At 39.9% G+C, this 23,587-nt stretch overlaps 1 protein-coding gene across 2 annotated transcripts; it reads left to right on the top strand.

Annotated features, from left to right (window-relative positions):
• The first annotated feature begins 1,572 nt into the window (after nucleotides 1–1,572).
• esr2a (estrogen receptor 2a) lies at nucleotides 1,573–22,979 on the top strand. 2 transcript variants are annotated; one of them, XM_044048592.1, is made up of 9 exons: nucleotides 1,573–1,754; nucleotides 10,722–11,460; nucleotides 13,628–13,794; nucleotides 15,341–15,457; nucleotides 15,678–15,989; nucleotides 17,744–17,882; nucleotides 18,189–18,322; nucleotides 19,301–19,484; nucleotides 20,613–22,979. In XM_044048592.1, the coding sequence occupies exons 2-9, from the start codon at nucleotides 11,054–11,056 to the stop codon at nucleotides 20,890–20,892; spliced, it is 1,740 nt and encodes a 579-aa protein (XP_043904527.1). In that variant the 5' UTR covers nucleotides 1,573–1,754; nucleotides 10,722–11,053; the 3' UTR covers nucleotides 20,893–22,979. The 2 variants fall into 2 exon arrangements, with proteins under 2 accessions (XP_043904527.1, XP_043904528.1); XM_044048593.1 differs by lacking the exon at nucleotides 1,573–1,754 and adding an exon at nucleotides 4,614–4,626.
• The last annotated feature ends 608 nt before the right edge of the window (nucleotides 22,980–23,587 follow it).

Raw genomic sequence — 23,587 nt, 5'->3', positions numbered from 1 at the left:
GGCACATCCAGTGACTTCCTCCACCGTAGAAGAAGAAGAAGAACTACTCAGCTACAACAAGAGTAGTTCTTCTTCTACGGTTGAAAGTAGCACTATAAAGCAGGACACAGCACCAAACTTCACCCAAAGGAAGGAGCAGTGCCAACAATATGTATTTTACAATTTTTACAAACCGTCAAACTGTCTTTGTGTGCTTGTTTTGTCGTTTAGCATTAGCAATAGTCGGCTACAGGCTAAGCTACATGCTACGCTCGTGTTTCATTTGCATGTGTGTTTATCATCTCGGTAACCACAACGTTATCCAAGCTACAGGCGTCCTGCAGCAGTCTTTCACTTGTCACAGAGTCTTCTGACTCAGCGTCAGACTCCGGATCAAATGGGTAAGGGATTACAGCATTAATCAATGTTTTGATAATTGCTAGCAGTACACCTACCTTTCTAGAGGGGCAGCTGCGGGTCTGAGAGCTGACGTGCCAATTATGTCACTTCCAGGTAACTGGCCAATCACGAGACAGTGGGAAAGCTCCCGTTGGCTGGCCAATCAAAAGACAGTCCGTGTTCTGCGGGTGTGGTTTTGGTCTAAAACAGCACGGCTGACGAGAGCGTCAGTGATGAGACATTTACATCGGCTCGTTTGTAGCGAGTAGGATGTTTTTGACCATAAAAACGACTTCATGTTTGTAAGTACACCTCCATATCTCACATATAAGTGAGATAGGACCATGCTATAGCCTCTTTAATGATGCTTTGTTTACAATCATATGGGACTTGCATAATTTGCCCACTTCACTTCAAGCTCATGGCCATTTAAGCTGTTTCCATCTGGATATGGTTACGCATGGACAGAACTGAACTTCCACCCTTATACTTATACTAGGTGGAGTACAAGCCCCGCTCACCAAGCAGAAAATACATTTTGACAACTGAAGAAGTAGTTGCCAATGATAGTCATCTGAGCCCTGACCTGGCGACCCGTGACTCCCCTGCCCAAAGGGCCTTTCAGCAGCTGTAAGCTGCTTGAACCAGGCGTGTCCGAGGGAGCTGTAGCATCCTTCTCTTCTTCTTTTGTAGGAATGTGTCCTCTGCCCTGTCGCCAGACTTGTACCGCCACCTGATGGGAGAGTGGGGATACTACAGACACCGATGCTGGAGCATACCAGCCTCCGGGATATACCACATGATATGCGACATGCAATGAGATTATGCATTATGTGCGGAAGTACACCACGTGGGCATGGGCTTAAAGTGGACAAACCCACTTGGGCCCCATATTGACAGCCCAAATATAATCCTCATGGACCCACATGGACTCTGCTGGCTGGGAATTTTACACACTGTTCCCTTAAAATGATATTGCAAACAGTAGTTGTAATATTTGACAAATATCTCATCTCAGTTGTGCAGTTTAGCTCCCTAAAAGTATGAAGGACTACTCTGTAATGAAAAAAGTTACTTTTTTCACTTTCTCCCCACTCTTACACACGAGGAAAGGCATGTCATGGAAGGCTTTTATTTTGAAGGGTTGCGTGCACCTCACTGGCTCTCACTTGACATCATTTCCCTAAACGCAGCTGGTCGTTTGGCTCCGGGCGGAACGTAACTGCCGCGTCTTATAACAACGCCACCAGAGAGTCGCTGAAGTTATTCGGCGCTCGACCTTCCCGTGGATCACCGCGCTCGCCGCTCCACTTCCCCCGACGCGTGACGCCACACCTGGCAACTTTGTCCCCCTGCTGCTACTGCTGCTGTCTCTGGTAAGAAGACTCATTAGTCTGTCCCCTCTCAGCATGTTTACTATTGCAACATGTTCGTGTTTAAAGCCGCTGTAAGCGACGTGCAGGAGCGCAGGCTCCAACTGTCCCGCTCACTCATGCTCTGCAGGGCAAAATGATTCAAAGCGGGCTGGAAGCAACAAGTGGACATTTAGGAGAAGAAGAAGCGACAAGGAGGCCTGCTGGAAGTGAAGTGCCAGATGAGCTGCATGGTTTTATTTTAGTGTTGAGGCTGTTTAACAGGTGACAGATTCATTACATGTGAGACTTAAATCTCACATAAGGGGGCAAATGTGGTGTTTTAATGTGATCGTCTTTACATTTTTATAACATTTAAAAGCCCTTTCGCTTCTGCTAGACTTGGATATTTCTGTAAATGAGCATATACAGGAGGAAATGTGACTTCACCAAGATTTCTACATGATTTAAAAGCCTCTAAATATCAACTTGAATTAAATGTATCTTCAAAAAACACCAGGAGACATGTAATAAAACTAAAATGAGCACATGGAAGAGGAAAATGTGTCATTTTTAATTGATAATTCCAAGATTTCTGCTTGATTTAAAAGCCCTTTCACAACTACTTGTATTAAATATATCTGTAAATGGCATAAAAAGGAAGCAAATGTGACTTTTTTTAATGATATTCTAAGATTTATACATGATTTAGAGTCATTTGAAGATGAGCTTGAATTGAATTTTTCTGCAAAAACACCAGGAGACATGTAATAAAACATGGAAGAGGAAAATGTGTCATTTTAAATAGGTAATTCCAAGATTTCTACATGATTCAACAGCCTTTAAAGATCAGTTTGAGTTACATTTATCTGCAAAAATATCAGGAGAAGGAGAGACAGGAGAATAATTTTGAAATGAGCACATGAAATACGGCAAATGGCAAATGTGACTTAAATTCCAAGTTTTTCTTTTCTGCATGATTTAATAGCATTTGAAGATGAGCTTGAATTGAATTTGTCTGCAAAAATGTCAGGAGGCGTGTAATAAAACTACAATATATATCTGCACAAACACCAGGGGACATGGAATAACTGTGAATTTATGTGGCATTTTAAATGAGTAATTCCTTGATTTCTAAAGGTTTTAACAGCTGCATGAATTAAATATGTTTGCAAATCAAACAAATTTGCCTCACATCTATGTCCTTAAACGTACGCGTGGATAATTCGGCACCATTCAGATGTAGGGCTGAACATTTAAAGTTGTGTTTTCTAATCTAAACTGTAATGTAATGAGCCAATCAATGAAATTCTCAATTGTTCTGTGAAGTGTAGAAAACAATCCTGTGCTCTTAAGTCCTTGAACGTGCCCCCTTCACGTTTTCACATCTGTCTCAGATCAATATTGAACTGAAGCTTCCACCGAATCATTAAGCTCTACTTTTCTTCTTCATTATAACTGTGTGTGTGTGTCTTTTAATGTGGTTTGAGAATCGGGTGTCCTGATGTGAACATTAGCCCACTTCAGAAAGCACTTATCGCTGTGTAAACGTGCGGCCGGCCGGCTACTATCAGCCAGCTCCCTGTCCTCCCTGACTGAACTCTGCGTCCAAATGTGTTGTCGTCTGCAGCCACTGACTCACTTACAGTTTAGAGTCACCAAAAAGTAGAGATGCAGACCTGCAGATTTAGTAAATGTACATAATGTCCAGTTGTGTCGTCCTCTTTTTCCTATTTGCTTCTTACTGTGGACACAAACATCTGCAGTGTCTCTCGAGAGCATCTGCTGCCTCCTCTTCAGTCTGGAGTCAGATTAGATCGCGGAGTCTTACCCGCCTTTGTTAGATGGTGGATTTACAACCCTAATTGATTGTTACTGGCTTTTCATTGGGCCACACGGTTGGTGTAGTGGTTAGCACTCTTGCCTTTGCAGCAGGAAGACCCGGGTTCGAGCCCCGTGTGTGCGTGGTTTCTCCGCGTTCGCCGGCTTTCTCCCACAGTCAAAAAACATGCAATATGGGGATTAGGTAAATTGGTCACTCTAAATTGACCATAGAGAGTGAATGATTGTTTGTCTCTATGTGTGGTCCTGCGATGGACTGATGAACTGTCCAGGGTGTGACCCCGCCTGACTATGTCAGTTGAGAAGTTGAGATTGGCACCCCTCGCGACCCTCTGGTGGAGGATAAAGTTGTAGATAATGGATGGATGGCTTTTCATTGATATTCAGAGAGGAGTGCAGCTACGTATGTTGGTCTTTTTGCAGCTATAACATGCATATATGCACTAATAATGCAATATGCACTAATAATGCATAAATGGCGGGGCAACTGTCTGATACCGATATCACAAACTCCAGTGTCTACCATTACTATTCCGATACAGTCATTTAGAGCATTTATGAAGCTGTTAACAACAGTTTTATGCCGAGTCATTTCAAAGACACAACTCTCCAACTGTGCAACATTTATTTTTGTAATAAACAGCCCAAACATGACTCATCAATTTTTTTTTATTTACATTTTTACAGGCTGTGCACAGTGAAGCATTTTTGGATTGTATGGGATTTTACATTTTTCTCTGTCCGATATCCGATCCAGTGATTTTGACCAGTATCGGCCACTGATACCGGAACTGACTGATAGTGATTCAAATCCCTAATGTTGGAGTTTCAGTCATGGAAAAATAATTGTGGGTACAACGCAACCAAAACATACGGGAGTAATGGCTGTGCCCGTTTGTTGCAAGGTATGTGTGTGATAGGATTTGATGCAGCTCCATGTTTTTCATTTTATGTGGCAGATGAGTGAGTTCTCTTGTTTTTCTTGTTCATTGTTCAGTGTCTTCCTTGATGCAGCGCCAGCTCAGGCGAGGAGGGGAATACGTTATTCATAAAGGTTCGTTTGACTAAAAAGTGTGAAAGAAAACTCAGACCGGCTGAATGTTGCCACCCCTAATCCGTGCAGAGTCTAACCGACTATGAGGTGTGAAAATGACCTTATATTTACACAGTTTAATAAAGTGTTCCCTTTACTATACGACACTGAAAGTATTCAAATAGACCTTGTGGTTGCAGAGATGTACATTTCATTATGGGTGTGTAATTTTCAAGCAAGTAAGTCTGTATTTGTGCGAATGATACAGATTATTTGTTGTTGTTGTTTGAAAATATTGTGAAAGTTTTCTCCAGGACAACTGTGGACCAGACAAGAGGCTGTGGTTGCGGTAGTAAAAAGATTTATCAGCCACAGTGTCCATGTTCTGGCCAGTGAATGATTCCCTCAGGCTGACATTGTAATTTTCCCTCCAGGAGGATAAACTGCTTTTCCAAATCCTTCTTTCTTCCTTTCTTTCTGCCATCACAACGCCAATTTAAATCACTTTTATCATATTTTTGTGCTTGTTCCTTTGCTCTTGATGCCGTTATGTTGTCCATTATGTAAAATTCAATTCAGTGAATGACTTAAGTGTGAGACTGGTGTCAAGGACTTCTGACTCTGAACGTTGTTGGCAGCATTTCAGACTTTTATGTATTTGTCATTTGTCCAAAAGCAGTTTCTTCAAACTTAATAAACCAAAGTAAATCTAGAACAGAATATCGTCTTTGAAAAAATTGCATTTTGTTTTGGGTTTTTTTGCCGAAGGACGGAACAATTCAATAGGATGTTTCACATTCTTTGGCGCTGACCAGCACCGGCGTCTCTGCTCGCACTCCCTTACTCTATATAGAAAGGTACAGCTTCTCTTCTGCGGCACGGTTTCACATCCGTTTCCGCCCGGGTTTTTTTTTTTTTTAGGGAGGCAGTCAGTCAGATTTTAGGATGGGAACGAGACACGGCCTTGAGCTTTTGTGAAACAGGCATGCACTTCTGGCTAAAGGCCGACCAACGCTCGCTTTAGATTTGGCTTTATTTAGCTTTGTTTATAGTTTTGAAGATTAGAGGAAGGGGTTTTTGTGTGAACGTGACATGTTATCTACATGGTTGCTTGTGAGTCGTACAAATAATGTCAAAGAAAAGCTGTCACTGCACATTTGCTAGACGAATGTGTCAGGCGTTAAGTTTTGTTTTACACAAACTGAATTTTGTGAAAATGGCAACTGATTTGCAGGCTTTTTTCCTTCCTAATTTACAGTCATATCTGTAAAACCTAATATCCTTTTAAAATGGTAAAGAGATGTTTGGTAAACTAATTAAAACTGTATTTTAAACCTATACAAAAAAAAATCAGCAAATGTGGGCCCCAAAAAACTCTCCCGTGACCCATCTGTGGGACCCAACCCAGTCTTTGGGAACCACTGAATAGACAAAAATGGAGTATGGCATGTATATTATGTGATATACAGCTAGAAGTGTCCGTTACTTACCTGGTGGAGCAGGTGTAGGTGGACGAGCGGTAGACGAACCCTCTGTTACTTCTTACACGGTGCCAAACTCGACAGTTTATAAAACCAAACCGATGTCGTCTCGTTCCGCCTCCCCCTGCTTCAGCCTCTGATTAAATCCTGGACCTTTGCTAACCTTCAAACGTCATTGTTAAACATTAAATAATTAAAGCGGCTCATTGGTTAAACATTAGAAGGTTTCCTATGTACGACTTCAGTGTCTTCATCTTCTTCAAGGTTAGCTGTATAATTATTTTTACCTGCCTGTGATTCATCAGGATTCCAAACTTAGGATTTTTTACAGTTGCCTGCCACGAGTGTTCGTTTTTCTGTCTGTGCGTAGCATAAATGAAAAAAAAGACAGATGAGGAGGTTATGACCCAAGGAAGAATGTATTTTTTTATATATATATTTATCTTCCATAGTCGCTGCATTTTGTGGAGAAATTGAAGATAGTTTTTTAAAATCTGACCTAGAGAGCGGAATTACACAATATATTATATCTGATGTGCTCAAATAAAGTTAATAATAGCTTTCTACAGTAAAATTATTGTTGACTATTGACTATTGTCGACAAAATTCAGTAATTCTGGGTCATAAAACGTGGTAGAAAACCCAAGGTTATCTTTTGCCGTCCAGACCACAGCTGCTTTGCTTCCCCCTGAGAAGAATGGTCATGGTGTTTGGGTGTTACTGCTCTGTAAAGCTCTAATGGAAGCAATGTAACCGTGTGCCGGTGTCCACGAATAACACTCCCCACCTGTTGTTGTGCCCTTGAACTGAACCTTGCCCTTTTTGAAACTCCATTTTTGCAAAAGCACGCTGGGTTTGATTGTGGAGTGTTTGCCATGTCTGTTGTGCGAGCGCGCGGCAGAATGAGCAGCGTTTTTGGGGAGGATCTGGTGTGGTTTGGTTTCTCCCACAGTGAGCTTGCCAGCTGCTGGTGAGTGAGACAGAAGAGGAGGAGGAGGATGCTTGGAGGCAAGGTTAAATCTTCAAAGGAAACAAAAAAATAAACCACTTCTTCCACATCTGCTTTTTTACCCCTAAAATGGTAATTAAAGAAGCGAAAACCGTGCTACAACTCTTCTTCTTGTCACTTAAAATGACTCATCCGTTCATTGGCTGCAGAGACAAGGTCACTGGAAACTTGATGCTGAAGAACAACGTGATCTATGTTTTTAAAACGTCTTTAATGCCCTCTGCCAGTATTCTGTTTATTTAATGCAACAGAGAGAAAAAAAAAGATTGACTCATTTAAAGTGGGAAAAAATATTAACATGTAACATTTTTACAGCAGTTTTTGGGAAAGTGACATTTTCTGCCGCAAGGAACTAATTAGTCAGGAAAGGAAGTCTTAAGGGTTAATATCAAGTTATAATGACTTATTTCTGTATGTTTTTTTTTTTATTAATTGAATAATTTTGCATCATTTATACGTACAGGTGGGTCAAAAATACAGATTTTATAATTGTCGTCTTTCATCGCTACACCATGGCAAATATCGATATTTTAATTAATAAATGAATGTGCTCTTAAGTAAGCAACACTACTTGATGTCTCCTCATTTGAGCAGTCAAAAGCAAGACTTGGGTGGAAGTTACCTGGCAGAAGAGTTTACAGCGAGATAACGGTGGAGAAATCTACTTTAAGAGATGCTCCATTCACGTTCAATACATAGACTTTATGCACTTTGTTCTCCATGTTGTGAATAAATAGAGAAATCCTGCACGTTTAACTTTTCACGTTAACGTGTTTGTTTTCTTCAGTTAAGACAGATATCACGATGTATCGTATTGTATTTGGTAGTAACAAAGTATTTGTGCTTTGTTACATTACAACACTGGAATTGTTGATGAAAGGGTTTCTTCTTTTGAAACTCTGGAGCATTTAATTTCTCACCATCAATCACTTTATAGTGATTTAATCTGGAACAGATGAGCTGGCAACCAGTGCAATTAAACTCCACAGAGAGACTCACCCAGACTCCTATGATTTCCTGGCATTTCATCAGTCCAGATGTCAGATAAGAATTAATAAAAAACCAATAGAAGTCTGGGGTGAAACCGTTCCTCCCTCTGCCAAAAAATGCACCATTTGTCAGAGGGAATGTCATCGAAAAAGCATAAATATCCTGAGAGGGGGCTCTGTTGTTCCCTGAACATCACCGAGGACCACAACGTCATCATTTATTAAATTAAAACCCATGTTTGGCTTGGTGAAGTTAGTGTTGGAGAGGTCGGTGAAATACAATACTTACAATGCATCTGGAGCTTTTCCATGAAAATAGATGCAAGAAATAACAGAATTATCCAATGTTTATTTTTGGCCTCTTTGTTGCTGTGAAACCAACACTTACACATTATTGTGTTATACAGTAGATAAAGACCGGACTGCTGAGTCCACACGGCTGCTTTATGGAGCCGTTTAATTAGCGTCCACCTTTTTAGTCCTCAGTTGTTCTCCTTCACAACTTCGTGCTCCGTCAACTTTGGATTAGTGGAGCTTCTGTTGTTGGAAAACATCTGTCTGCAGCTGGAAAAGACGCTGACAAGAAAGTTCTGGTGGACTTGTGCTCTTAATGTCCCACAGCAGGTGCTTTTTGAGCCGAAGCTGTGGGTGTATTTTTAGTTTTTGCTCCGTCAAACTTCACACAGGCAGCAAGTGATATTTTTTTTTATATTCAAATAGTCTCCTGTGTTTCAGGTTTTTGTCAGTAACAAAAATCAGGGCTTTTCAGAGCTTATATTAAGTCGATATTGGGTTGACATTAGAAGGAAAGGAACGCAAAGGCCTAGAAACCATTACAGTGTTTCTGTTCATGTCTTTACAGCGGCTACAGAGTCAGATGGAAAAGTAACACCTCAGCCTAACGTCTCCACTTTTTTACTCTCATCATAAAGTCAGTGTTAAGTAACCGCTCGCTCTCCGTCTCCCATCATGTTTTCACAGCTGCAACGGCGGTTTTTGCGCTCGTGATTTTAATTCGACACCATAAAAAGGAAGCGGTCTTTAGCACCTCGCATAATTAACGGTGACCTGGTCGTGGTTGCAGGTTTGTAAATTTTCATTTTTCCTCTACAGAGCTCCTTTTACACTTAAAGCACACAGGACTCTCCAGCTTTACTCCTCCCACAGATTATCAAGTTTTGTTGGCGGCTGAAACCAAAGCTTGGCAAGATTAATGACCGACCTCCTCCTCTTTCTCCCTGAAAAACAACTTTTTGGTGGTGAACTTTATGCCAGAAACCCGGAGACGATGTGTACCAACTGTGACTGGAGTCAGACTCCTGCCACCCAGGAATGATTAACTCCGCTGGACTCGCTGCTGTAAAAGGAAACCGACACTAACGTGCGCTCGGACGTTCCCGCAGCGTGTTTGTGTTGCGTTTATTGATCCTCCAGCTGTGTGCATCTAAAGTACAGTGTAAATCTCAAACTCTACTCCTGTGTCATTTTCTCAGACTGGGAACACCTTCTGAAAGGAGATTAATATTTGTCCTAATGCAGCCGTTGTAACTCTGGATTTTCACTTTCAGCAGAGGGATACGTGTGTCTAACAAACATAAACGGATTCACTTTTAACCTGTGATTACATAAAACATCATTATCCTGTGATATTACACGAACAATATTAAAATAATCAACAATTTCTTATGGTTTCAGACTGTTATACATGACGTGCCCTGATGAAACCCCACTCTGCTGATCTAAAAATTAGTCGATGTACAAACAAGTGGAAAACTTGATTTAAGAAAAGCCTTAATAACAAAAAACTGTCAGATTTACATCTAAAATGTTTAAATAAGATTAAAACCTTTAAACCTTTGGATCGAAAACAATCGAAAAAAAAAAGAAGACCTTATTCTTCAGGAATGTTGCAGGTTGTTGATTCTTGCTTGTTTTGTGGGCTGCTGTGGTTCAGTGGGTCGAGCTGATTGTCTTTCAACTGTGAGGTTGTGGGTTTGATCCCCAGCTCTGCTCCTCCTCAACATGCTGATGAGTCCCTGGGTAACACCCTAAATTCCCAGGTTGTGCTTCATGGCTGTGCTGGCTGTGTGTGTGACCAGGTATGAAAGATGTGAGAAAATGTGCTAAATGAACGTGTGAGTGAACGAATGAATGAATGAATTGGTGAATCAAACACAATTGTGTCGCTCTCTATTAAGTTTTCAGAAAAAGTTAGGCCAAATTTAGCCTTAAAGCTTTGGCCTATTCCTTTTTTTCAAGTCAGTGATTTTGAGAAATTGTATGTGAAACCCTTTTGGAAACAAACTGAAATAAAAATCATTAATTCATAGTGTTCATCAAGATTAGAAATGTGCTACACAGTACAAATACAGACTGTTTCCCATTTGTTCAGCCCCTTTTGTCACATTTTAAACATTTTATTGCTTAACGCTCTTATGACTTGTCATGATATTCAGGCCGCCTGGATTTATTTTGATTTTATGGCTGTAGAATTGTCAAATGTTCAATGAGTGCTTCAGTCCCTTTTTTCCAAGATAACTTTCACTTTGCATATCTGGCAGTTATTCAACCATTTCGGAATTACAGTACTGAGAAACTACATTTATATTTTCACCCTCTCTCTCTTTGTCTTTTCAGCTTTTCAGCGTGTCCTCTTTAATGATGTGAGACTCATGGCTGGTGGAGGACTGAACCCTGAACATCCAACATCGACTCTTTTTTATGGATTCTTTCAAGTCTTTACATTCATGTTCCACACTGAGAAGAATCAGACACATCCATCACTCTGTGGATTCATCATGTGAACACATGAGGAACATTAATCTACACCAGTAAATCTGCTGCTGCTGTTTTTGAGATTTCCACAGTGAACTTGATTCCAGGAGAAGAAAATGCTGCGTTCTCTGGCTCATATTCTGTGCTGATGATGTAGTGAATCTCATAAACCCTGAGGGTTGTCTGTAGTTGCGATGGCCGCCATCTCTGCAGAGAAGGAGCAGCCCCTGCTGCAGCTACAGGAGGTGGACTCCAGCCGAGTCCGGAGCTGCGTCCTCTCCCCGATCCTTGGCTCGTCCTCTCCGGCTCTGTCCATCGACACCAGCCAGCCCATCTGCATCCCGTCGCCTTACACCGACCTCGGCCACGACTTCCCCACCATCCCGTTCTACAGCCCCACCATCTTCAGCTATGCCAGTCCCGGCATTCCGGACTGTCCCTCCGTCCACCAGTCACTGAGTCCGTCCTTGTTCTGGCCCGGGCACGGACACATGGGTCCGACCGTGCCGCTGCACCGCACCCAGGCCCGACCTCAGCACAGCCAGCCAATCCAGAGTCAGTGGGTGGAGTTGACGCCTCGGGACAGCATCTTAATGAGCAGGTAGGACGGTGCTTCACTCTGTTTACCTGTTTAATGTTTTCATTGAGTTGATGCATTTAGATTTAAATTCAACATCATCGAGAGAAGAGAAACCCAACAGTTCACACAATAAACAAGCACTATAGGCATTGGTGGAGAGAAAAAACTGGAAAACAGAAAGAAATCTCTGACAGACCCAGACTCAAAGATTTGCAGCTGTCTGCCTAGACAGGTTGGGGTGAAAGGAAAAAATGGGGGACAGAAAGGGTGGGAGAGAAAGGACAAGAGGGAGGTGAGGTAGAGACAGATGTAAGAGACCATCTGTCTCAGATATACAATGAAATGTCTACATTTTGATAAAAGACAGTTAACAGTGTTATGTTAGTGTCGCAGCAGGGCAACACTGTTGTTGTTGTTTTTGTAACTAACTAGCGATTATTTTCGTGATCGATTAAATCAAGTACTCATTTGGTCTGTAAAATGTCAGAAGACGTCGGAAAATGTTGATCAGTGTCAAATGTCTTTGTTTGGGCCACAAACCAAAATGATTTGGTAGTTGTGATTTCTTTGATAAATATAGGCAGTTCTGTATATTAAAGTACCAAAAAAAAGACTTTGATACAAGATATTTTTATAATATTACTTAAGTACAATCAATGTCATATACTTTAAGACTTTTACTGAAGTATCAAAAGTCATTTTCTGATATAAAATGCACTCAAGTTTTAGAAGAGTTAGGAGCCATGGTGGATCAGAGTTGTTTTTCAACTGGAAGGTTGCGGGTTCAATTCCTGGCTTTGCCAGTCTATATGTATCCTTGCGCAAAGCACTTAACCCTATGTTGATGTGTGAATGGGTGAAAAGTGTAGTGTAAAGCAGCTCATCAAGACTAGAAAAGCTCTCTATAAATACAGACCATAATACCAACTCTTCTTCTTATTTTGTTTGATAGTAACGAGTAACAAAGATAGTTAGAGTTAAATGTTGCTAGAAATACAAATAAGAAAGTTAAGTACAGATAGGTAGTACTTTTGTAATAGTTACAGTAAAATCAGAGCTTGTTTTAATTACAGGGGGAACAAATGATGATGAATTATTCAATTTGAATAAAAATGGAAGAATTTAATAATTAATTGTTAAAAAAAGAAGATGAAATTCATAATTTGAATTGAAAAATATAAAAAGTTTGTAAATTTTGTCTCATCGCTGTGTTGATTTATCAATAATTGAATCACGATCAGTTTCTCATGTATTTTTCCAGCCTTATTTAGTTTTCAGAGGAAAAACCAGGACCAATCAGAATTTTAATTGTCATCATGGATAAGTGGAATTTTGCCTCACAATTTCATGTCGGTCATACAGAAACATGATTAATAGTAATTGTGCGCATGTGGTTTTTGTGCGCTCACCTGCTGCAGCTTCAGCTTCTCTCATCGTTGCTCAACTGCAGCAGTAACAATATTAAAAACACTCCTGTAGATGGAACACACTTTACTTCATGAATTCATGATTCTTTATTGTCATGTAACAAATGTTTTATCATTTTATGTCAATATTTTCAAACCACACTTTTTAAGAAGAAAATAGCACTTTATAAATTGAGCAAACACAAATCCACCACTAAATATAAAATACACAAATTTGAAATGAAATATCGATTTAATCAATTTAAAGTGATTGTATTTTATTTGTTTGAAAATATACTTTATGTTTTGCAATGATCAGAATTTTATTTGCTCCAACTCTTTTGCTCACTCGTTCTCTTTTGCTCACTCGTTCTTTGCGCCATGGTTTTTGGTTTGTGATTGTGACCATGGGCGGAGCTTAGGAAGCTGCCTGCTGATTGGCTACTGACTTTTGGAGTGACAGCTCAATATGTAGTCACTGGCTTCACATAGTCACTGTCCGTCTTAATTCTAAGTATCTAACGCTTTTCAGATTATAAACATTAGATACATTTTACAATTATTTTGTCGGAAGTCGACGGGGGCAGAACTTGGGAACGAGTTCCAGACGAACGCCCGTGTCTACTTCCTGTCCATTGAGCTGTCGCTTCATAAGCTCCACCCATGGTCAGAATCGCAAATAAAAAACCACAGCGCAAACAACAAGTTAAATTGAACACAAGTGTATTGACAGATTCAGATTGACGATGCGTCACTCTTTTTTTTTTTTTTCCATCTGTCAGCAAGAGTGCGAGGAGGCGTTCCCAGGAGAGCGATGAGGGCGTGGTGTCGTCCGCCGTCAAAGCGGACCACCACTACTGCGCCGTGTGTCACGACTACGCCTCAGGATACCATTACGGAGTGTGGTCGTGTGAGGGCTGCAAGGCCTTTTTCAAGAGGAGCATCCAAGGTAGAGGAGAACACATTTCTGTGACATCGTAATTTTTTTTAAGTAATCAATATTCAGGGATTACGCATTTACCTTAAGATATCATTAAAAAGATATTTATGACTACACTTTGCCAAAATCAGAAGTTAAAGAGCAAAAAGTCACTTTTTTAATAATATTACTTAAGTAAAAGTCTTAAAGTTTATGACTGTACTTAAGTATCAAAAGTAATGTTCTGATATAAGATGTACTTAAGTTTTTGAAGTAAAAGTATTAAAAGAAAGTGAGGAGTTAGGATTGGACCATGGCGGATCAGTGGTAGGGCGAGTTGTCGTTCAACTGGAATGTTGTGGGTTTGATTCCTGCCCTATATGTCTATTTGTGTCCTTGAGCAAGGCACTTAACCCCATATGCATTATGTGTGAAGGGGTGAAAACTGCAGTGTAAAGCAGCTCATCGAGACTAGAAAAGCCATATTACCAACTCTTCTTCCTCTGATTTTATTTGGTAGTAAAGAGTAACAAAGACAGTTCGAGGAAATGTGGAGTAAAAGCTACTAGATTTGTACTGTGTTTACAATTACAACACTTGCGTAGGAATAAAATCAAATCATATAATAACAAGCATTGGAGACCCTGGAGTTTATTTCTCTACAATGAGATGGTGATGAGAGATAATGACACCTGAAGTGTTTTTCTTACGTCCAGTTATCTCTGTCATTTTGTTAAGTCGCTGCAGAAAACCCTGCTTCATAAAGAGAGGATGTTGGGAAGCAGTGTTAGCAGTGTTTTCACTGCTTTTTGTGGCGTTCTCCGGATATTCTGCCCTTAACTTTAATCCACACGTTTTTAGCTACAGTAGATTGTGGGATTGACTTTTTGAAGTATAGCATGACTGAAACAGGTACATGTGAAGAATGTGAGGAACAGATGGATGTTATTAAAAGATAATCAGTATTTTCAAAATAAAACATCCTTCAGCGTCTGTGAGTCTCCAGTCCGTGGCCCGGTGCCACTGCTCCATTTATTACAGTTTTAATCTAAGGTCAGATACAAAGACTGTCCAAAATGTAAGTTAAGTTTCTAAAAACTAAGTTAAAAGTTAAAAGTTAACTTTTTATGAAAACGTTATGAAAACAAAGTTAAAGTTATGAAAACAAAAGTTAAAACTATTGTTTTCATTGTCATATATAAGATGTTGATGATTTCCTGGTGATGGATCTTGTTCATCTAGTGTCACCATGAGGTGGATATTGGTTGTTGTCAGCTGCTACTACTAGAAATTTGGTAAAAAAAAAAAAATGTATTCAGTCTTCTTACCTCATTTAACTGAGTTTTCTTGAGTCTTAAATTCATATTCACATTATATTCACATTTCTGCAAATGCAAAGAAACCAACTGAACATTTTAGGGATTTTTACATCATCAAACCTAAATACAAACTCTCATGGATGATCTGTTTAGACTTCAGTTGTCTAAGCTTTTTACACTTGACGATATTTCCTGCAGTGAAGACTCTTAAATCTTCATTTTCTGCTCTTTCTTCTTCTTCTTCTTCTTCTCTCCAGGACACAATGACTACATCTGTCCAGCAACAAATCAGTGCACTATAGACAAGAATCGTCGCAAGAGCTGCCAGGCCTGTCGCCTCCGAAAGTGCTACGAAGTTGGAATGACCAAGTGTGGTCAGTGTTGTTTTTACTCCCGGGGTCATGCTGGGTTGTTTGAGGTCACCTGTCATGTTATATTCGGGTATGCTGATCCTAACAGTTTTTTACTGAGTCCTGAACGTGGGATTGGAACACTAATGGAGAATCTGGTCGTGTTTTATACTTAACCTAAGTGTAATATCATGAACACTTTTAGATCTCAATGGGCTGAAAGCTGGCTGTCTGTGTTTGTCAGGTATGAGGAAAGAGCACGGGAGCTACAGGAACCCCAAGACGAGACGACTGACCCGTCTGTCCACGCAGGGCAGGGTGAACGGACCAAAGGTTCTGACCGGACCCGCCGCGGGTCTGACGAGCGAGCCGCATCCTCCCGCCGCGCTGACGCCCGAGCAGCTGATCGAGCGGATCATGGAGGCGGAGCCGCCGGACATATACCTCATGAAGGACATGAGTGGACCGCTGACCGAGGCCAACGTCATGATGTCGCTCACCAACCTGGCCGATAAGGAGCTGGTCCACATGATCAGCTGGGCCAAGAAGATCCCTGGTATGTGCATGAAAAAAATCACCGTAACAGATTGAAAATAAAAGTTTCAAATTCTCTAATGCAGTCCAAACATCACATGTATCACATGCTTATCTTTTTCTTCTCTTGTCTTTATCTTATTTCTTTCTTCCTTTTCTTATCTTGTAACACATTGACAGATATTAGGTTTGACTTGACTGTTATTGTAACATTGTGTCTAACAGTGCTTTATATAAATAGAGTTTATTATTATTGTCATCTCACCATATGTCACCGCCCTCTCAAACAACACACATGTGCATAATCAATCACTCTTTATTTATGTCACACTTTACATACAGATAAAATATAACACAGTCCTTTTTACTTTTTTAATTTATCCAGGAGAAAAAAACTAAACTGCGATATTTTTCTTGTATAATCCTCTTAGTATCTATATTTAGAATCTTTCATTAATAAAAAACAGATTAATAATTTCATCTAAATCACAGCTAAAAAAAAACCCAGAATGTCAAATTATTTTCTGAAAGATTCATGATTTTGTTCAAGTCAGAAGAAAAAAGATAAGTTTGTGATTGATGTCTCACTCAGAGCGAGACAAAAGAAAAATGCCCAACACGTGACGAGCGCTCACATGAGTTATGAACACATGTCAGCTGTAATTCACCCTGTCATAGAGTCAGGAGTTTCATGTCTTTCTCTCTCTCTTTTCACATACCAGTTCTCACTCAGAACCTGACAACTTCTACACTTTTATTTTTCTCCGTGCTTCGGTAAAAACTCTGAGACGTTTTGTTTTTCAGATTTGTGAATGTGTGAGGACACGTTCTGTTGTCGTCGTTGTTGTTGTTGTTGTTGCTGTAAACAAAATATCTGAGCAACATTTCTGGGGAAGTTGCATGTCGTACTGTAGCTGAAGATCCCTCTCCTCGTTATGAATAATAGGTTTTGATTATTTCCTCCTCGATGAAATGCGTAATTGTTCAGTGTACAAAATGTCAGAAAGGAAATGGCTCTGCTTTTCTGAATTTTTGGGATTATTTTCCCCGGGAAAAAACATTGGCAGTTTTTTTTTTTTTTAATGTATTCATTTGTTTATTTATTTACCCCCAATTTTTTTTAACAAATTCTGACACCAAAAAAATTGGTGCTGCTTTTCAGAATTTTTAAATAAATGCAATTTTGATTATTTCCTTGATTAATAGTGTAATAATTCGGTTTTCGGGTCAGAAAATATTTAACAATGATAATTAACAAAAAAAAATCAGGTAAAATAATTTTGAAAAAAATTGTCACTCTTGATTTTTCGGATTTGTCTTGATTTTGGAGGGGGAAGAAAAATCCCATTCATAAAAAAAAAAAATGTATATATTACCCCATTAATTAAATAAAGCAGAACCAGAAAAGAAAAAAAACATTTAAATAAACAAATGAATACATTTATTTTGAAAAAAAAAGCAGATTCTTTTCTCAAAAATTCAGAAAAGCAGAAAGTAAATACAGTTCACCTCTGTAGGTGCACGTTACAAATCACCTGCCAAGTTTGACCTGATCAACAGTTCTGACCTGAACAAACATTTATAGATTATTAATGTTCCGTACAGTCATGTGATGATAAAATATTATATTCAGGCCTTAAATCCATCTTACTCCCGTCTGTGCACAGGTGAAGGTTGTTTTCCTAATTAAATGTGTACGAAGTTGTTTCTTATCAATTTATTGTAATAATAATGATGATGATGATGATGATGATGATGGTGGTGTGGCCTCCTCAGGTTTTGTGGAGCTCAGCCTCTTGGACCAGGTCCATCTGCTGGAGTGCTGCTGGCTGGAGGTTCTGATGATGGGACTGATGTGGAGGTCAGTGGATCATCCAGGGAAACTCATCTTCTCCCCTGACCTCAGCCTCAGCAGGTAAATCTCTCTTTTCTTTCTTTTTTTTGCTCCATATTAACAAAATAAAACTTGAACACTGACTTTGTTTCATTTTGTCAACAAAACAAGACGTCGTTATTTCAACATTTTCTGAACCAAATAATAAGAAATGGTGAAAATAATCATTAGTTTCAGTTTTTAATGTTTTTCACTGTCTGCAACATGAGCCTAGCGTCATTTCTCTCCTTCAAAATAAAAGCTCATGTGCTCGTAAGTATTAGAATTAGTAGAAGTGATTTGTTGACAAATAATGAAGCTGTTTATTATTATTATTTTGTTTGTTAGAGAAGAGGGCAACTGTGTGCAGGGCTTCGTGGAGATCTTCGACATGCTCATCGCTGCCACGTCCAGAGTCAGAGAGCTCAAGCTGCAGAGGGAGGAGTACGTCTGCCTCAAGGCCATGATCCTCCTCAACTCCAGTGAGTCAACACACGTGTGTGTGTCTGTGTGTGTTTGTCTACATGTCTTACATAAGCTGTGTGGACCAATTGTCAAACAAATCTATCTTTGTGAGGACATTTTGGCTGCTACACGCAACTTAAATGGGCTTTTTTAGAGGATTAAGACCTAGTTTTAAGGCTAGGGTTAAGATCAGGCACTTAGTTGTGATGGGTAAGGTAAGGTAAGGGTCTAGGGAAGGTATTCCACTATTCTATTTTTAGAAACCTAAGTTTGTGTCACTCCCCTGCACCAAATCCCATAGAGAAAACCAGCGATTTTATACCACAGATCACTGGAGTTGTCGACCCTCCCGTCAGTAAATTCAAGCGTGTTATTTTGTGAGTTTTACTTTGGAAAAACTCATGTTGGATTTAACTAAATGACACAAACTTGCCCATGTTCCTGTGTGTTACAAACACAGATTTTCTCTACGGGCTTTTGTGCAGGAGAGCGAGGAGTTTACAAACTTCACTTAGCTGTGAAATCTACCAGATTAAGACCTGGTTCAAGGGTTAGGGTTAAGATTATGCACTTAGTTGTGATGGTTAAGGTTAGGGTAAGGGAATAGGGATGTCTTATGTCTAGTGTGAGTGTCCACAATCACTTATCTTATTTCTCATGTGTGTCCACCTGTTTTCTCTCTCCTCACACCCCTGTTTGTGTGAGTCTGCACAGTTTTGGCACATGTAGGAAAATAAAAAAACAAACCCCTCTAATGGGAACATGGAGAGTAACAAGCAGTACCTTCTGAAGAAGAACACACTCTGATCCTCTAATCTGTGACTGAAGCTTTTCCTTCACTTATTATTACCCCAGCGTAGTTTATCAGGATCATGTTTCTGCTCCAGCTTCTCTTTAAATGAAGAATGTACTAAAAGGAACACAATCTTTTTTGTTTACATTGAGGTACAAATACCCCGCGTGTTTTCCACATACTCCTGTGTTTGTGCCGGCAGACATGTGCCTCAGCTCGGCGGACGGCAGCGAGGAGCTGCAGAGTCGCTCCAAGCTGCTGCATCTTCTGGACGCCGTGACGGACGCTCTGGTGTGGGCCATCGCCAAGACCGGCCTCACCTTCCGCCAGCAGTACACTCGCCTCGCTCACCTGCTCATGCTGCTCTCACATATCCGCCATGTCAGGTACAAAGGCCTTTTTTTAAATGATTACATTCACGAACATGGAAGGAGCGGAGTTTATCGCTAACACCAAAGTCGACATGTTCAGGCTTCATTTTGAAGATTTTCCGGGAAGGCCAGCGTAGTTTCAGAGGAGTTCTCTATTTGTTGCAGTATGCAGTCTCACCACTGGGTGTCACTAATTCTTACACAACTTGACTTTTCACGTCATCAGAAGATTAAATAAATGAGCAACAGTGAAGTGATAATAGTGTAGTTTAAAGGTCAAACACATGGCTGCTAATACCACAGCCAGCCAGCAGGGGGTTATTAAATTGTTGTGGCTTCATTTTTGGTGGTGGCCATGTTGGATGGACTCCAAGAGCCTCGTGTAACTACTATAATTAATTTGAGGTTTGGGTGGCACTGACTGACCTTTCACGTGTGAATATAATGGTTTAGTTGCAGCTGTAAACACACTTTGTGACAGTAAAAGTTACAAACTGGATCTTTTTTAAATATTATTTTTGCTTCCTTTACGCTAACTGTGAAGGAGCTTTTAAAACTTGCGAGATGGGAAACGGTTCAAATTTAAAAGAGGCTGTTTTTACAGATTAATATATATGATCATTTGTGCGCTTATAGTAATGCAGGAAAATTGCAGAGGGCAAGTTAAGTTGCTTAAATAGATTTTCGACTATTTTTGTAGACAAAATTAGTGATTTTTGTCTTGTTTGAACTCAGCTGCTTTAGTTGGTGTTATTACCCTTATTGTGCGACATTCAGTGTCGTCAGAAATATTCTGATGTTTCACTGGTTTCCTATCGTGGAAGAGTCGAGCACACATATGGCCGCATCGTCCGTCTTTATGTAGCTTAAAAAAATGTGAATATTTGTGGGTTTCTTTGCATCATAGGAACAAAGAAATCATTAAAAACTGAATCATTTTGGTTATTTGGTGATTTTGGAAGCACTGATTGATGCTTTCCAACTACTATATATACCATTTATTAATTATTTAAATCCAAATCCTGATAAGTTTGGCTAAGACTGGCCACGCATGACCTTTGACATCATCATGACGCCACGTGTCCTCATGAACCAGAGATTTAAACACGTCCGCGTCTGCTGTTTTTTTTTTTCCATTCGCAGCAACAAAGGCATGGACCACCTGCACTGCATGAAGATGAAGAACATGGTTCCTCTGTACGACCTGTTGCTGGAGATGCTGGACGCCCACATCATGCACAGCTCCCGTCTGCCTCGCTGCCCCACCGCCTCCACCACTACCACCGCTCCTCCTCCTCCTCCTCCTCACCAGCAGGAGTTCACAGAGCAGAGGGCGACTGCGACTCGACCCCCGACTTGTGGTAAAAGCTCGCCAAACACTTGGACTCCCGACAGCAACAGAGACGCGGGAGAAGCCCAGTAAGAAGAAAAAACAAAATCACACTTTTTTTCACTGCTTTGCACAGAAGAATCCGCAGGACTGATGTGGATTCTCTTCATTTTAGTTTGAGGCAACGAGAGGACTAACTAACTCGTGTTATTTCATGGCCAGTTTGCTTTAAACGTTCATTCTGTGGTCAAATGTTTTTATATCAGATTATGAAAGCGTTCGTTTCCTGTGCAAAGACTGTGACGGTTAACGAGACAGGATGTAGCTGAGATGTTCTGAAAGCAGGTAGACCTGGAAGCTGCCATGAACTGAGGTTTCGTTAAACCACATATTTTGTCAGATTAGAGTTATTGGATTACCAGCAGATCCTTCACCTCTGTGTCACTCCACGGGCGCTTTAGTAAGCTTTTAAATGGGGGTTTCTTTATTTACTTCAAAAACAAAAGGGTCACTGAGACATAGCGGATCATTTCTATGATCTACAAGTTCACGATGAGTTCAACCTTCGCGTTTACTTGGACTGCTGAGCGCAGTCGCTTTGAAGGAAGGGAGTTTTTCAGAGCGCGTGGAGGAGGAAACGCGACACTGTCAGACAATTGCACTTGTTTAGTTGTGTTTTCTTTCCTGTGTTGTCATAGTTGCATCTACACAGCGTCAGGATATGATGTAGAACAGTGTTTCAATGTAAGATTTCAACCTTCAAATACATGAAGTTACGGCAGCCGGAGCAGGTCTGCATCTCCTGTTTCACCGTGATGTAACTTCTGGTTTCAGTTTCCTTTACGACTTATGCACAACCCAAATTACAGACGTCAACTAACAAATTATCTCCAAGAGATGTTTGGGAAACGTGTTAAATTTGGGAAACGTGTTATTTGAAATAAATACTCAGAACCCCTGCGACCCACGTGTGGGTCTCGACCCCAGTGTTTAGGAAAGTTGTGAGTTTGGGAAACAAATGTATAACTAAAATAAAAATGAATTGATTTAAGCTTCAGAGAGGCTGAGGAACACTAGTTTACTGTTTTTTACAGTTTAATATACGAATGTTGGAGCACTTACAATAAAATTGTTGCTTATATTTGTAAATGAAGGCCTTTTTAAACCAGCAGTGTCACAGTGTGGTTTTGGTGTAATGTTAATAGATTCCTCTCTTTATTTGACCGAGAAACTACAGTTTTAGTTGCTACTCGACATCACATTAACAAAATTAGATTTTAGATTAGATTTTTATTATTGTGTTGAGAGAAATATTTTGTCAAAACTTTGTCACCAGAACAAAATGGCGGCAAAGGAATCTGGCAAGGTTTTTTTTTATTTTGTACAATGAGAAAATGCAGAAACTAAATTAATAATATATAAAGTTAGTTTCAAAGGAAAATGGATAAACAATTCATTAAAAGGTCCAGGTTGTTGTCAAAACCAAATAATTATTATTTTTAACACGATTACACATTTATACAAACATTAATGTTACACTCTGGACCTTAGGGCCTTTTTTGGACAATGCAAACCTTTCATAGACCACTAGAGGGAACTTTACAGCACCCCCTAACTCCACATTATTATCGCAGTTGAAACTTTTATGTGAAAAATCATAACCACTGTTTCACTAAACTGGTCTTATCTTATGGAGGCAAACGTAAGAAAGAAGAAAAAAAAAGACTATTTTTGTACGTGACTTTTTGCTACGGTCGCTATCGTTGTGATGCAGTTTTTTTCGGACAATCAGATTCCCCCGCTTAAGGTCATCAAAGGTCATGAACCACACTGATGAAACTATCATGTCTGCTTCTCCTCACGCTGTCATCACTGTGTTTCCTCACTCTGTCATCACCGTGTTCAGAACATTCAAAAAACAAAACTTTCACGCCTGCTTTGTTATAATAAACATGTAAAGGTTTAAGTGTAATTACTTTTGTCAACTATGTAAAACATGCAAATCATCACTAACAGTAAAGTCAGTGTCGCCTCCTTTCTTTAATTCTTTGTTTAATTCTTTAGTTTATTACTTTTGTTGTTCTGGTTTGCAACATTAAAAGAAAAAGATGTTGTACAGATATGACTGTGGCAGAGTGAAATGTGGTTTAAAAAATGCAAATAAAAAAACTAAATACTTACCTTTGTTTGTGTTTTGTAACTTAATTACGTTACATGTCATTTAGCAGACGCTTTCATCCAAAGCGACTTACAAGGGAGTTCGGCCAGGAGTGGAGTTGAACTTGCGACCATGACGTCTTTTGCACACAGGGTACCAGTCTTATCCACTGAGCCACTCCACCACATTAGAATAATTCATTTATCAAAGGTCTGATTTTCTAGCTATTTCAGTGCGAACGTTTTCTGGATTGTTTGCTCTATATAACATGAAATGATATAATTATTTGTGATGTTTAATTGGCTGAGTGGTCTAAAAGGCTACTTTTGGGTCTCAGCCTCTCCTGAGGGTGCTGGTTCGAATTCTTGTGGTTACTTTATGGCAGAGGAATATTTGAATCCCAGGCATAAAATTATCTTCTGCCAGTTTGGCCAAGTGGTCAATGACCCTGCCTTTGGGGTGTCAGCCTACACCGAGTGGTACCTATTCGAATTCCCATCAATAACTGAGACTTTCTAAGTGATTTTGGACGACATACTATACTATGACTTTTTTGACTGATTTTGGACGACATACTATACTATGACTTTTTTGACTGGTTTTGGACGACATACTACACTATGACTTTTT

Source organism: Solea senegalensis, linkage group LG17 (genome assembly GCF_019176455.1).
Source record: "Solea senegalensis isolate Sse05_10M linkage group LG17, IFAPA_SoseM_1, whole genome shotgun sequence".
Classification (NCBI taxonomy): domain Eukaryota; kingdom Metazoa; phylum Chordata; class Actinopteri; order Pleuronectiformes; family Soleidae; genus Solea; species Solea senegalensis.
This window is presented reverse-complemented; position numbering and strand designations above follow the sequence as displayed.

Bases quoted from the DNA above. Each gene is read 5' to 3' on its own strand.
- esr2a (XM_044048592.1), top strand. From the start codon at position 11,054: ATGGCCGCCATCTCTGCAGAGAAGGAGCAGCCCCTGCTGCAGCTACAG. The intron at 13,795-15,340 runs GTAGAGGAGAAC...TCTTCTCTCCAG, and splicing joins TTTCAAGAGGAGCATCCAAG to GACACAATGACTACATCTGT. The intron at 17,883-18,188 runs GTAAATCTCTCT...TTTGTTTGTTAG, and splicing joins CCTGACCTCAGCCTCAGCAG to AGAAGAGGGCAACTGTGTGC.